This window comes from Phlebotomus papatasi, chromosome 3, assembly GCF_024763615.1.
Source record: "Phlebotomus papatasi isolate M1 chromosome 3, Ppap_2.1, whole genome shotgun sequence".
Lineage (NCBI taxonomy): Eukaryota > Metazoa > Arthropoda > Insecta > Diptera > Psychodidae > Phlebotomus > Phlebotomus papatasi.
Window position 1 is genome coordinate 56,976,015 of NC_077224.1, and position 15,718 is coordinate 56,991,732.

The window sequence follows — 15,718 nt, forward strand, 5'->3', positions numbered from 1 at the left end:
AAGAACTAAAAATCCATTCCCGACAGAAACTCGAATATCAATTGCTTTGTAATAAATCATCTAAAATCACTCAATTTGCGTATGATGTATAATACCATGGTAAGGAATGGGTTAAGAAATATATTTTTGTGCACGCAGAATTTGATGTCTTCTGATTTCGAGCATTTCGCGAATTTTCCTTTGCCATTGTTTTCGACAGAAACATCATAAAATTGACCACAAATACGTCTGAGGCAGGAACATGGGGCTGGTTTGAGAGTGTCTGAGAAACTGGCACGTTCTTTTTTTTTATGGGATTTTGCCTGGGTTGGAGTTTTTGGCTGTAAGCATAAGGCTTAATTCCGGTAGAACTTTTATTTTTCAGTGTCTGCTGGGTGGTAAATATGTATATATCGTATTTCATGAGATTGTCTGCGAGAAGCTCTGTAAGACGAGAAAAAAAACAGGCGAAAGAGATGGGAAAATGAGAGAGAAAGAGAGAGAGAGATAAAATAGAGTTTGAATAAATAGAATTAGTCTTATGTACAAAAATATAATCTCTTTTGCAGGATCAACTAATTTCAATACGTCGATAATTGATGCAAACTACATTATATGATGACCCACCGTCCAGCGTAAACAAAAAAATAATAATGATGAAAAGACACAAATATTATTGTGAGAAAGAAAGATGAACCATCATTGATCCCATTGCATTAAGATTTAAGAGATACAAGGTGTTTTTTTTGCTATAATAGTTAAGCTGATTGAGAATCGATGGATATGCGATTGTAATGAATATATTCTATTTTCTATATATAAAAAAAGGAAATCATACAATTGAGAAAAAAGTGAATAATTGTAAAATTGTATAGAGAAAAAAACAACACATTCTAAAAGAAAAAAAAAATATGTATTTGATATAAAATGTTTATTTTGTACAAAATGTCTTTTTGCAAAAGATATATGCAATGTTGCAACTGGCACAAAATATATTATTTTGTAGAGATTATCTTATAGAATGGCAAAGTTATAAGCCAAGAGTCGGAGGATAAAATGATAACAAATTAATAAGAAAAATGAATCTGTGTATATTTGAAAAATCAGTCCAAAATTAACTCCTTTAGCTTTAGACCAATAAATTTTGTATAGATTCGAATAGTTTTTTTTTTCTTTCTGTCCCGCATTTATTTTTTTAAATGATTTTTTTAAATACCTGAAAAGTACACTAAAACGAGCACAAAGTTTTTTTTTTTTTAGAATTTGTAAGTGTGAAGGTACAAAGAAATTCTTAAGTCACGAGGAACTGATACACTTGATCAAATTGTTATTGGAAGATAGTGGGAACATTGTGAGGTGAATGAATAATTAATCCCATATTTTTTCACATTCATCTTTTTTTTCCTATTTATTGATAAGATTTGATCTCAGCTTTACAAAAAAAAAAAACAGTTTTTGTTCTGAAAAAATTTGTATCCGTGAGAAAGACAAAAGACACGACAACATTTGAGAGAAAAATTCATGAATAGGAAACAAGACATTCTTATAGATTATTTTCTATGACGCGATTCTGACTTTCACGTGCTCTATCTGGGATTTAGCAACAAATGGAAAATAGAACGATTGAGAAAGCTCCCAAAAGCGTCACAGAATCACTTCAATAATTCTGTCAACTGCAGTGTTGGTTCATAGAATTATCGGAAATAATCTCATGAAAATCTATCTTGTTCCTTTCTTTTTCCCTCAAGAGTTTGTCCAACTTTTCTCTATCATTTGCCTTGCAAAAGAAATGCTACAGTTTGCAATGCAATTTTACAAAATAAAATCCAAAACAAAATTATTTGCTGAAAATTCTCTGTGATTTATTTGCCTTTCTAACACAACGTCCACTGTTGCAGTCTTGGGTGAAATTCATCTGAAGAATTTCTCTCAAGACAGTTCACCGGTGGTTGTGCAGAGAGAAACGATAAAATTGTGATAGACCCAATAATGTTTTAATCAATGTGTATCTCGACGTATCAGTAAATTCACAGTCACTAACAGAATAACAAAAAGCTTTCACTTTTTAATTTTTTTTTTATTTCACTCCCTGTGACACAATCAAATATGCATTTTTGTTCAATGTATATCACATTTTTTTTTCGCTTTAAATTTACCTGGTTTTCCTTACATAGTGGAACTCAGATACCTGAAAAATTGTCCCTTATAATTGTGTAAGAACAAAGAAAAAATAGATTAGTGATGGGGGGTGAGTTTGATGGTGATAGAAATATGTGTTTTGTATTAATTTTGTTGGATTGATTTTTTGATCCAAAACCTGCATTCAAAGGAGAATTTGAAGCCCCAAATAAAAAGATGCTGATCAGAAAAGTTGGCTTGAAATTAATTGAAGTTTTTCTGAAGAAATAACAAAGAGGTTTGTAAAAGTTTGTAAGCTGAACAAACTTAAGAAAATGTTTGTAAAACTACCAATTTTTGGATTAGTTTTACAAATAATCATTTCCATTGACAATTGCTCTTCTACACAGAAAAAATATTTTGTAAAAATGTTCGTAAATGTTTGTGAATTTCTATGGGGGAGTTACGAAATGCTCGTGAATTGTATAACTCACAAACAAGTTCGTAAAAGTTTGTACTTTTTTCACAAACATTGTTCGTAACATGATCACTTGACGAGCATTTTTTGTACTTTTACAAACATTTGTTCGTAAATGTTCGTAAACACACAAAAAATGTTTGTAAAATGTTTGACAGGAAAACAAACATTTACGAACAAACGACAAAATTTTACAAACATTTTTTGTGTGTTTACGAACATTTACGAACAAATGTTTGTAAAAGTACAAAAAATGCTCGTTAAGTGATCATGTTACGAATAATGTTTGTGAAAAATATACAAACTTTTACGAACTTGTTTGTGGGTTATACGATTTACGAGCATTTCGTAACTCCCCCAAAGGAATTCAAAAACATTTACGAACATTTTTACAAAATATTTTTTCTGTGTAGGCAATTAGCGTGCTAACCAACTGCCGATGGAAGTGATCTTTGTTTTTGTACAAACTTTTACAAACCTTTGACAAAGAATCTTCTCTGCATTTCAAGCATTTTTCCTTCAGCAGATCCTGGAAAATGATTTTGTGAATATTTGTGGATTTTATTGAAGCAACATTTTTGATGAGATGATAGTAGGGTACCTTTGAAATAGAGTATTTTTTCTTCTATTTTTAAATGGAACTAGTATTTATCATGATGAAATTTAGATGTAATGTGAAGCTAAATTTATTATGATAAGTCTCAATTCCTTTTAAAAATAAGAGAAAAAATCCAATATCAAAGGTACCCCAATTCAAAGGTACACCATTTCCCTCTAAGCATTTTGTTTAATTTTCGACTTTTAATAGCTTTTGAATTTATTCTATATTTTTTTTAAGTAGGGGGAAGTGGGGCACCTTTGAAATTGAGATTTTTCTCCTATGTTTAAGTGGAACTGAGCCATGTCAAAAAGTAATTTAGCTTCTCAATTTGTTTGTGCAGCTAAATTATATCACGATACCGCTCAGTTTTATTTAAAAGTATGTGAAAAATCCTAATTTCAAAGGTGCCCGACTTCCAAAGGTGCCGCATTTCCCCCTAGCTGAGTTTTATTTTTTTTTATTCAAAACATGAATTTAAGAAAAATGTCAATTTTCCTTAAATTCATATTCGAAAAATAGAAAAATTCAGATTCGACAACTGTATCTGCAAACAATATCCTACAAATTATTCGATTAAATAATTTAATCTTATAAAAATATTTAAATCTCAATGTGTTTGTTGATTGGGGCAAGTAATCAGAGCTTCAGCTAATCAGAGAATGCCATGGGACTAAAATATTTTATTGAATTTAAACCGTGTTCTCTGATTGGGTAGAGTTTGAAAGTATTGAAAGCTTCAGCCAATCAGAGAACATGATGAATCGACGAATTAAGCTTCGGACTTCGCACGACTTAAGCTTCGGACAACTTTTTTTTTCAATGTTCCTGATGTATATGATTCTTATCAGATCCAATGCATTATTGAGGCATTGGATTAGCTATTATAATATGATATTATAATGAGTTAAATTAATTAGGAACATTTTTAGAAAATGAGTTGATCGTACCTTGAATCGTGCGAAGGTAGCGCGGTTTTCCTTAGAACCAAAAGTTAGGATTATAAAGAGAATTTTGCAGTGAAATTTCTATAAAAGCCTTGGTAGAAGCTTTTAAGCTCCTTAAAAGTTCGTCACTCTACTTTTATTGATCTCAGTGACAGAACAAAGAGCTCTATAACCAGGCTATAAGAATTTTGGTTCTGTAACGCCTTATTTAGAGAATTTTACAAGACTATAGGGGAAAGTACTCTCCCTTCGAACGTTCATCCTTCGAATAATGTGATTTTTTTTTACTTTTCCTTAAGATACTTCACACAATTATCACTTAATTATTGACAATTGATAATAAGCTAACTAATAAATTAATAGAATTGTGTGAGTCTTTTAGGAAAAACGAGAGAAAACTCACATTATTCGAAGGCATGAACGTTCAAAGGAAGAGAACTTTTTCCCTATTATGAAAAAAAAAGCTTCTTGTGTAGTTAATGAAATGATAAAAAGCATGCTCTTATTTAAAGGGCTCTATACATTGGGAACAGTTTTGATCAAAAATTTTATTTTTGACGTTTCAGCTTACAGCAGTGAAGACGATTTCCTTAAAAAAAAAACAATTTTTGACGAAAACTGCTTTCAATGTGTAGAGGCATTAAATCACAAAACTTGATTACTAAATGGAAGTACTTCATTGACTCTTTTAAATAAATTTTTTTCGTAGACATTGTCATATGAGTTCAAATGATAATGTTACGCTTACAGAATCACACATTTCCGAAAAATTCTTTCGTCTTTTTCAGGAAAGTTGGCAATTTTGAACAAATTTTGACAAACTTTTACAAAATTCTTTCAAACTTTTTTTTAGTAGGAAGGTTTGAAAATATTTAAAAAGTTTTTCTTTTATCAATAAATATCATTGTCGTTCAGTTTTTTTATATTTCTTTTTTTTTAAATAAGAAATAAAAGTCGTTTGACAAACATGCAGAAAACATTCCAAAATCCTTCTCTTCAGTATTTATTTTGCAGATTTTCTTTGAATCTGCTCTTTAAACTTTTATTATCAAATGAAATTTCGAAATACAGTACGACTCCTATAGAGTCAACGTATTTGATTATTATAGGGCGAAGAGGGTTTTTAAATAAAATATTAAGGCTTATAGCGATATAATTTAGCTGCACAAATAGATTGAGAAGCTAAATTGCGTTGTGATACGGCTCAGTTCCATTTAAATATATGAGAAAGATCCCAATTTCAAATGTGCCCCACTTCCCCTTACTGTGTTATCACACTTGCACATTAAAATTTTAATATGATTCACATTAATTGTCGCTGGTGAGAGTCCAAATGTGTAATTTGTGTGTTTGAATCATTTTATATTCAAAATTTGATCTATTTGTTGATAAAAAAGTAGACTTGGCCCGCAAAATTTGATATAAATTGATTTATAGCATTTATGAGAAAAATTAATGCGATTTTCTCTTTAATTTTTTAATGTGAAAAATATTTATGATTTAGGTAAATTTGAACTTAATTTTGCAGGCCAAGTCCACTTCTTTATCAATAAATAGAAAAACCCCAAATATTAAGTGACTCAAAGACACAAATAACATATTTGGACGCTCACAAGCGACAATTAATGTGACTCACATTAAAATTTTAATGTGCAAGTGTGATAACGCCGTTATATTTGCACTGTTTAAAAATTATCTCACTTGACATTAAACCTGGAATTTTACATATTTTTCAACGGCGTTTTAAACCTTTAGGGTTTGACTCTATCGGAGTCGCACTGTACAATAATCATGAAGTACAAGAGATTCATCAGAAATCCACAAAATTTACAAAATCATTTTCTCAGCAGGGGCCATCTCCGAATTGACAACAAAGTTCCTAGAATTTTAGTAGAGAACTGAAAGAATTTTACACGTTGATTTTCTTCTTCAACAGAAAACCTTGTAAAGATTTTTTTTTATTAAGTACACAAACTGAGAAAAGGAAGTGAAGTATAACCACCATAAGTCAGTGCTTGTAAAATTCAGAAATAATATTATATTACATGTATAAATAAAAGAGAATTAGGATGATGAAGACCTGCAAAAATCCACAATGTGTTTATTGCACAAGTTCTAAGGAAGAGAAAATTTAAATAAAATGAATATTCGCTTTATCTGCCATTTTTTATTGAAAAAAAAGACCTGCAATTTGTGTGAAAAAATTGTAACAAAAGTGTGTTAACGAGTAATACAAAAAAAAACACGATTTTAAATGAGAAGAAAATAATGTAAAACGCTTTTTTCTAGTTTATAAACATCATATAGGAATTATTTTACAAAAAAAATAAAGAGAACAACAAGAGAATTTTTCTATTGAAACAACAACAATAAGAGAATAGAAAACATACAATTACTAGAAAGTTTAGTGGAAACGGAATGTGATAATATCAAATTTTTATTGATTATTAAATTATATTGATAACTTGATAAATTATAGGTTTTTTCGAAGTGACAAATTGAATTATTGAAATGAGAAGAAAAATTACAATTTACTGCGTAGGTTGACATTTAAATCTTATGATAGTGAAAAACTGAATAAAAAAAAAATATTTTTAAAAAAAGGAAAAAAAAATTGAATAACCACCATATTAAGAACTTTAGGAAACATCAATATATTGGAAGTTATTAGGAATTAAATTAAAATAAGCTTCAGATAAAAACAGCCAAATTCGAAAACAAAATATTGAGCTTATCATTGATCATAAAACCAAAAAGAAAAAATACTAGGAAATCCATTTTTTCATTTCTTTCACTGACAACAAAAAACACAAAATCCACTGCAGGAAAAATTGATTTTTTAATTGTAGGTAATAAAAATAAATACTATCACATTCGTAAATTGCAAAAAGAAGTTATAGTGGATGACACACATAAACTACTTAAGAAAACCCAAAGCGAAACAACACATGAGAACCTTAACATTTAAACATAAGATGTTACAAAAGAAAAAGATGTACAAAAGGATGCTGTAAACGAATATGAAGTGAGTAGACGAAAAAACCACTGTGATCTTTTATTTTTTTGCTTTTGGATGTAAGGGCGAGCAAAAATTGTAAGAAGAGAAACTAAATGGAACGATGAGGGACTTAAAAAAAGCACTTGATATTCTCATCTTTGAGAGAAGACACAAAAGAAAATTTGAAGTATTTTTGAGATGAAAAGAACTGATCAAAGACTTGTGTAATTTTTTTTTCTTTTTATTTATATACGTAATGTAATATTAGATGATGAAAAAAAAGAACTTTTTAATAGAAAAAGAAATATTTTATATTAAATATGTATTTTGGATGGGAATGTGACGGAAAAGAAAATTATTCATTACATTTGAGGGTAGAATGAAACGTAAATAACGGTGGATAGCAAAGAAATTGAATGAAAAATCACAAATGCTGAAATGACTCTTACAAAAAGAAAAAAAACTATAAAAAAAACAAGGACTAAGGATTTATATTGACGTGGCTAATGATTAATGGAGAGCTCTTGAAATATAAATGAAAAAAAAAAATAATAATAGAAACACAAGATGAAATTAATCTTTAAACATACATTTAAAAAAAAAACATGGAATTTAACTATTAAGAGGCAGAATTGAAATCAAAATTCAAATTTCCGGGTATTTTTATTTTTTTCATTTATCCGTGTGGTCTTAATTTTTTTGGGTATTTTTTTTCTTATTTTTAAAAATCCTTTTGAAAAAAAACTCCCTTTTTATCCCCTTATCCCCAGTCCCAAATACGATAAAAAGAAACACCAAATCACTTTTCAGTGATGACCATAGATTAAAAACAAAGTGAAAAAAATGAATTGAAAAAAAAACCTTCCCGTACAAATTAATTTTTGCTAACTTTGATAATTTTTTGCTTTTTAATAATTTTTTTTATAGTAGTGATTTAAGTCGTAAAACTTGTAATGATTGTAAATATTTAAGAGATAATACAAAAAAAACTGAAAAAAATATTCGAGGATAAATCGAAAGATAATTTTAACAATTATATTAAATTATAATTTTTAATCTTACAATATTTCACATTTCTTTTTCTCTTATATACAAATTTCCTATATTAGAGAGGAGCATTACAAAAAAAAAAGAAAACAGATTTTATTTCATTTAAGTCATGATAAAAAAATACAATAAAAAAAATATTTGTAAAGAATATGAAAAAAGAATAAAAAATATGAAAGCATAATGAAATAAATGCGTTTGTATTGGGATCATTGGGTTCATGTGAGTTCACAGAATACCAATGTCGGCCACTAGTCATATGGGCAATAGAGGTGAGTCGGGCTATTTAGATACTGAGAAATTCTCTTACATTAAAAACTTGTTGGATTTTAACCTACCATGTAGTCAAGGAATGTCCTAGGTTGATTTTTCTTAAATTGAATGCTTTCGACGTGGGAATTTTATTGATAAAAAAATTGGTAATTTTGTACGCTTTCTGTTCATAAGCTTTTCTTTAATTCTGGCACTTGGGGATGGTCTTCACCGATCCAATCTACTTAAGGTGAATGGAACACCTATTGGCACTGAAATCTAAATACCTCTCTTTATAAAACAGGTAGATTAATAAAAAAACCTCATAAGGTAAGTGCCCTTTAGCCGGCCGATTTCTCAATTCGACCAGTGGGATTATTTATTCAATTTTTAGATTTGCTATACTATTTTCTAACCGGCCTAATGGGCCTAATATAGGGTCCAAGGAACACCTAACGGCACTTTAAGAAATCGTATCATAACTTACTGACTTGTTAGTGCTAACAAAGGGAAATTCCCAGCAAGACCCAAGACGAAGAAGAAGATCCGAAAATTGTGCCAAGTAATACAAAAATTGTAAAAGACAGTGTAAGAATAGTGCCCCCGTTCCCTCTTATGCCCTGTTGTAATCCTGACCAAAACCCTGAACGAGTCTCAGAGAAAGATTGCAAGACTTGACCACTGATGAAGGCTTGGAGACCGAGCCGAAAGTTTTGGAGATAGTTGATGTGTTTCCCTAAGTGATTAACTCTTCCCGACGACTTCCGGTTTTCCCTATTGTTGATCACATCAAATAATTTTCAATATGTTAAAAAAATCGCCAATAGATGTTCCCTGTCGAGCATGTGTTCCTTCGACCCTAATCACAGCGAGCAGACTAGGCTTTTCTACACGGTCATTGCTTTTTTACACGTGCAAAAGATATTCAAAAATTGCGGCACCAAACCATTTTTTGCACTAATTTGATGTTTTTTCCATTCTCTGAGACAATTATTCTTTAAAAAGAAAATGATTTATTAGTAAAATTTGTCAAATCTAAACACCTCGAATCAAGAGCAAAAAGCAAGACCGGTCTTTGCTCTTTGCTCTTTTCTCAAGGTACTTATAAACGGACAATTTTACTAATACATCATTTTCTTTTTAAAGAATATTATCTCATAAGGCGTAAAAAATATCAAATTAGTTCAAAAATTGGTTTGGTGCCGCAATTTTTTGAATATGTTTTCCACGTGTAAAAAAGAAATGAAGGTTTAAAAAAGCAATGACCATGTAGAAAAGCCCAGTCTGTTCAGTGTGAATAAGGTCTATTGATGCAAATTAGTGAAATTTTTATAGAAATTGACTATAACGTAAAAAAATGATTAAATTAGTTCACCGACCGGGTTGAGAACTTGCCCGTTTTGAGGGTACATTACCTTATTTCTTGCATTTTCTTAGATACATTAAATACTTTTATAATTCTTTTTCATAATTTTGAGGAAACTAACAATAAATACTCTATGCCGAACAGGTGTTCTTTCGATCATACGTTCAATAGGTGAAGAGGATGAAGACCATCCTTGAGGGTTACAATTAAAGAAAAGCTTAAGAACAGCAGGAAGGCAAAGTTACCTGAATCTACAGTATTTTCGAATTTATTATGATCCGAGCGTTTAATCTCGCTCTGGAACCCGAATGACTTTACAGGTTCTAATAGGCAAGACGCTAGAAGGCCTACATCTAAATGTAACAGATTAAAATGAAATGGACTTAAGAAAAACTGAAGTCCGCAATTTTTCTATTTTAATTGTTTATTTTTTTCTTTGATTTCCCGCGAAACGGATATACCAATCGTTCCAAATTTAGTACAGCTTGAAAAGTTTTGAAAATTAGAAAAGTTTTAAATGTCAGAGATTCATAGAAAAAATATCATATGACAAATTTTCTTAGTAAATTCGGCAAAAGAATGACATTAGAGCCCAGTGAGCATCTAATGATCTTTAGAAAGAGCTCTATGACGGTCTTGCCTATTGCGCCACTGAGGTCCCTTGCTGATTTTTTTTTAGATATTTCGATACTGTAGTATACAGCAAGCCTACCTAATAGGGGAAGGCTTTCAGGCTTCGCATACACTCTGCCTTTGAACACTTCATATCTTTCCCATATTTCTTTAATGTATCTGACTTATTTTTTCAGGAAATGTGTGACTTAATACTAGCCATTAAAATTTATTGCAATAGGTCAGATGTCAGATTAATTAAGGGAATATTGGTAAAATGTCTGGAAGCCAGAGTATGTGAGTAGTCTGAAGATGTTCCCCTAAATTGATTTTTTTTACTGGCCAGACCGCTAATATACGGACCAAAAATGTTTATTGCATTGAAAATTCCATATTTTGATTTAACGACTATACGCTTCAAATTTTGACTGGAACTAAAATTTTTAGTATTCGACTGTTTAGAAAATTTATTAATTAAATTTATTATTTTAAATAAAAGATCTTTATCAGAGAATACAAATTAATTTTTAAGGGGAGATTTAAAGCTTTGTTTATCCCAGAATCAAGAAAGTCAAATTATGTAGATGATGAGACGATTTGTTAGCTATACTAGCATTTAACAATTGTGGAAGTCTTCCTTTCCATATTATCCTTTATAGAGACACATTAATTTGATGTAATTTGACATCTTTCCTTGAGAGACGTGCCCTTCTCTTTTAAATGAGATTTACACCGTCTGGTTGAAGAGGTACCCTGGGAACCTAACTTTCCTCTTGACAAAAGGGTGGTTCACCTAGTACATCGATATTTCGAGCCTAGAGGACGAAATACGACTAAAGTCAGAAGTATTACATTAGATTATTAATTCTCTTTCCCGTGAGACCCGTAGCTTTCTATGGGGAATTCAGAAGCGCTTAGTCTGGTCTTAGATAATTTATTTCTCTTTCATTTTTGTCCTATTTTCTCTAACCTTTATCTTAATTACTTTGTTTTATATTCAACACTTATCATATACTTCGCAATCTATCTCTTATCTATTTATTCTTACCACGTATTGAGGGTTGAACTTCATTTGTTGCCGCTATTAATTTCCGCCAAAAATTAAATAAATTTTTATCACTTATTGGATAAATTAATTTTTTATATTGTTACTTTAGGTATATTTTTAATTATTGTTTATCAATTGCAATGTATTTTTTTAAAATTTATTTACAAGGTTATTATTTTACTAAAATGATACTATAATAAAATTTACAATTTTCAATTCATTCTTTATGTAATCCTTTTTAGTGGTAGTACTTCGTTGTGGAGGGTGCCTTTAAGGCTTGAGCACTGTGTATCCCCATAGAAAGTCTCTGCTCTGGTGAACAACTTAAATATTAATTGAAATTCGTCCATTTTGTAATGTAATGAAATGATAAAAGAGAAATTCTTGTCTGAATAGCCCGACCTGTCCCTAATTCGCGTGTAAATGATTCCATCTGCGGTTGCTAACTGTGGTCGTTGTCACTGCAATGACGATTGAGGGGGAGATGAGGCAGCCCAACACGATACGATTGTATAGTTTGTGTAGTACAGACGCCAATATTTGGCTTTCTCATGCAAATTATCATGTTTCTTTGGAGATACGGCGCGTTTTTGGGGTCACTCGCTATCGCACTTGAGTGCATTGGTTGATCTTTCGCGATCTTTTTGCAAAAAATATCTTTCTTCTTCTCACTTGTAGTGTGATCTTCGTGGAGGAGAATGTCATGGGAAGACCCAAGCGAAGACCCAGGAGAGCCACCACGGCGGTGATCCTCACGATCATCTCTAAATCTGACGGGACGATCGTAAATCTAGATCGTGATCGGCTGGTGTATCGTGCTGAAGGGAATGCCAATCTTGTGCTGGCCATTCCAGATCTCAGTCAAGTGCTGCGGCTCAGGAAATCATCCCTAAACACAGATCTCCAGTCCACCTCAATTGATCACGTGATCATGGTGACGGAGTATGGCAGGATCGTTTCGTCCCTCTTTCCCAAAGTCTTCACTATCGAATCGAAGTTGGTGCTCTTAAAGGTTCCCAATTACGATACGCTCAATAAGTGGTTGAATCAATTCAGACCATCTGTGAGGTGTGACAAAGAGATCAGATGCCGAGCAGGGATTCTTTATCCTGATCTTGCGATGCTTCGACATGATCTACTTCCTCAAAGCACACAGGTTGATTAACATTACTTCTTTTTTAATATATTAAGAACTTTAGGACAGAGCAGTTACAAAAAAGGGCAAGTTTGAATATTTGGTGACCTTATAAACGAATTAAATTATTATTAATCTTATATAATTACCGCTCATATCTATGATCCTTTGCAAAGATCATGTCGATCTCTGATCTTTTGCGAAGATCGCGCCAATATGCGATCCTTTACGAATATAATTTTTTTTGCAAAAATCATCTTTTTGCTATTTTTTTCTGTAAAGTACGTGTCTGCGATCCTTTGCAAAGATCGTACTGATCTGCTATCTTTTGCTAAGATCATTCCATTTCGATCTTTTACAATGATCTATTCTATGTGGCGCCGATCTACGATCTTTTGCAAAAATAATCCCTTGGCTTCTTTTGTGATTTTTGCAAAGATCTTTCGTATATATGATCCTTTGCAAAGATCGTACCGATCTGAGATCCATTGTAAATATCATTCTTTTGCGATATTTCATAAAGATCATGTCTGTCTGGGATCTTTTCCAAAGATCATTCTTTTGCAATCTTTTGTAGAGATCATTTTTATCTGTGATTTTTTGGAAACATCGTTTCTATGTAGGATATAATATCGTTCCTATCTATGACATTTTGTTCTTATCATTCCTATCTGCAATTTTTTACAATGAGTAATTTGTTTCTATGATCCTTTGCAAAAATCGTACCGATCTGCGATCTTTTGCAAATATCATTTCTTTGAGATATTTTACAATACAAAGATCATTTTTATCTGCGATCTTTTGTAGAGATCGTTATTATCTGCGATCTTTTTCAAAGATACTTTCTATAAACGATATTTTATCGTTCCTACATTATCTACGATCTTTTGTACTGATCATTCTTATCAGCGATTTTTTGTAAAGCACAGTTTTTTGCAATCTTGTAAAGATTATCTCCATCTGTTATTTTTTTTTTCAAATATCGATCCTATTTGCGGACTTTTGTTCCTATCCGCGAAGATCAATCATTAGCGATCTTACGCAAAATTGTTTGTATCCACGATTCCTATCTGTAATGGTTTGTTAGAATCGGGCTGATCTGGGATTTTTTTTGCATTTTTGCAATGGTTATTCCGAAATGGCTACCCTTTATAAAGATCATCGCTGAATAGCGTGTTTCTAAAATATGAAATGGCTGTTAATTTATCGATTTGTTACGCATAATTTGGTGCAAAGGATCCCAACTTTTACCGAATTTCGCATTTGCCTAGTTATTTTAATATTCTCTGTAGTCTAAATAATGTCAGCAATTACGGCAATTTTCTGAATTTTTGATATTCAGAGATTATCGGAGAAAGTAGAAAATTCTTATACTTTATTTAAAAATACGAGAATCATTCAAAATTTAGAGTTTGGAAGTAATCATAAATTTAGCTCGAGAATGTTACTTCGGACAACTTATTTTTGTTTTCTATGTTCTTAATGGATTTGACTCATAGCTCTTTTTAGAAAAAGAGCTATGAGTCAAATCCAAGAACAAATTTCCTATAGGAAATTTAATTCATTGGATTAACTTATTAAAATATTATTTATAATCGGTCAAATTCAATAAAAACATATTGAGACAAAAATTGGTTGTTCGAAGCTTGAGTCGTCCGAAGGTAGCGCGCTTTACCCTATACACCAAATAATCAAAATAACCTAAAATTTGTAGCTTTTGTGTGTAACATTCAATCTACCTGTATTTCTGAATTTTGTGCAGCTTCAATCTTTTGTTGAACTCACAGGTAATAGGGGAAACGTATTGTGTGGAGATCAAACCAAAACAGGGTTGGATCTTCCCAGAATCAACATTGATGGCTCTCTATCCCGAAAGTGATGGGAAATTATGTCGATTCTGTGCCATGCAGTATCTGAAAGTGAGTACTATATGGAGCTAAGGAAAAAAAAGACAATGCAAGATCACTTTTAATGATTTCACGCAAAAATTCTGTTTAATTGCAGCTCGTTAAAAAAACGATAAAACGTGTCAGTAATTACTGTCCAATTGACTTATTCTCTGGGTAATTGAGATCGATCTTATTTTCCCATCCAATCACGTGTCCCTCGCCGTGCTTCTAACTTTTGCTTCATGCTTTGCAGTGATCGGAATCGTATGCTAAAAGCTCTCAATGGACTTGTGGAAACTCCACAAAATAACTTTCGTATGTGGCGATCTGGACAATTGATCTATGGTGATGGAATTGATCAGGGCTTTAAGGATGCTCTCCAAGATACAATGCATCAGGATGATGTCTCAAAGTGAGCTTACCATATCGCATTTCTTTTTTTTTTAAAGCGTGCTTACACTCGCAGAAATCTATAATTGAGGTCGTTACTTGTCTCAATGATAGCATTTATGGTGACTGATCATGCAGAGAGAACTTTGGGCTCACAAAAAAAAAGAAAACCTTGTGTATGTTCCACAGACAAAGAACTATAAACAAGCGCCACAGTTGCACTTTCTTTGTTTAAACTTTATCATTTTCTAGCTTGGAGATTTCACACCTCGTGATATGAAATTTAACTCACAAATTATATCTTACCTCAAACTCTCTGTCTCTGAAATTGTGCTGAAAATTTTGTGCAAATCGCGCAGAAAGACGAAACTATTATTGTTGCAAAGCAGGAAGAATAGCAAAAGTGCAGAATAATGCTTTTGTGTGAAATTTCATTCTTAAGAAAGCTTATTGAAAATTTTGCAATTAAATTATTCTTCAGCAATTTCTTTTTATTGATTTTAAAAGTTCTTTGGAAACGCTGCAAAAATTCTAGAATTATTGTTTTTTTTTAATCTAATAATATTTATAGGAGCATATTACATATTTTACAGCTACAGCATGCCCCATTCGTACTGCAAACTCTGAAGTGTAAAGCAAAAAAAATAGTAGGTGAGATTGTTAAGAATCTCACCTAATAATACTACTATTTACGTAGTTCTGCAAAGAATATTATCTAAATTAAATTATGCAAGTTATGCACTCGATTTTCTTTTTTCAAAACGTACTCTAAGATTATGTTTTTTGTGAAGGAGCGTGGCCTAATATTTATATAAGGATCTATTTTATTCGCCTGTATATTGCCAGAAATTTGAGAAAGAT

The 15,718-nt window shown here is 31.4% G+C and overlaps 3 protein-coding genes across 3 annotated transcripts in view; 2 read left to right on the forward strand and 1 right to left on the reverse strand.

Moving 5' to 3' along the window:
- The window catches only part of LOC129806943 (peptidyl-prolyl cis-trans isomerase-like), a 170,171-nt gene that overhangs the window by 52,130 nt on the left and 102,323 nt on the right, over window positions 1-15,718 (reverse strand). The gene's annotated exons all lie outside the window — the stretch shown is intronic.
- Window positions 1-15,718, forward strand: part of LOC129806902 (uncharacterized) — a 77,028-nt gene that overhangs the window by 33,159 nt on the left and 28,151 nt on the right. The gene's annotated exons all lie outside the window — the stretch shown is intronic.
- The window catches only part of LOC129806923 (inositol-pentakisphosphate 2-kinase), a 45,950-nt gene that overhangs the window by 26,979 nt on the left and 3,253 nt on the right, over window positions 1-15,718 (forward strand). The window contains exons 2-5 of the mRNA XM_055855786.1: window positions 12,122-12,599; window positions 14,366-14,497; window positions 14,583-14,641; window positions 14,721-14,879. Of these exons, the coding sequence (XP_055711761.1) occupies window positions 12,147-12,599; window positions 14,366-14,497; window positions 14,583-14,641; window positions 14,721-14,879 (803 nt within the window). The 5' untranslated portion in view covers window positions 12,122-12,146. The remainder of the gene's footprint in view (window positions 1-12,121; window positions 12,600-14,365; window positions 14,498-14,582; window positions 14,642-14,720; window positions 14,880-15,718) is intronic.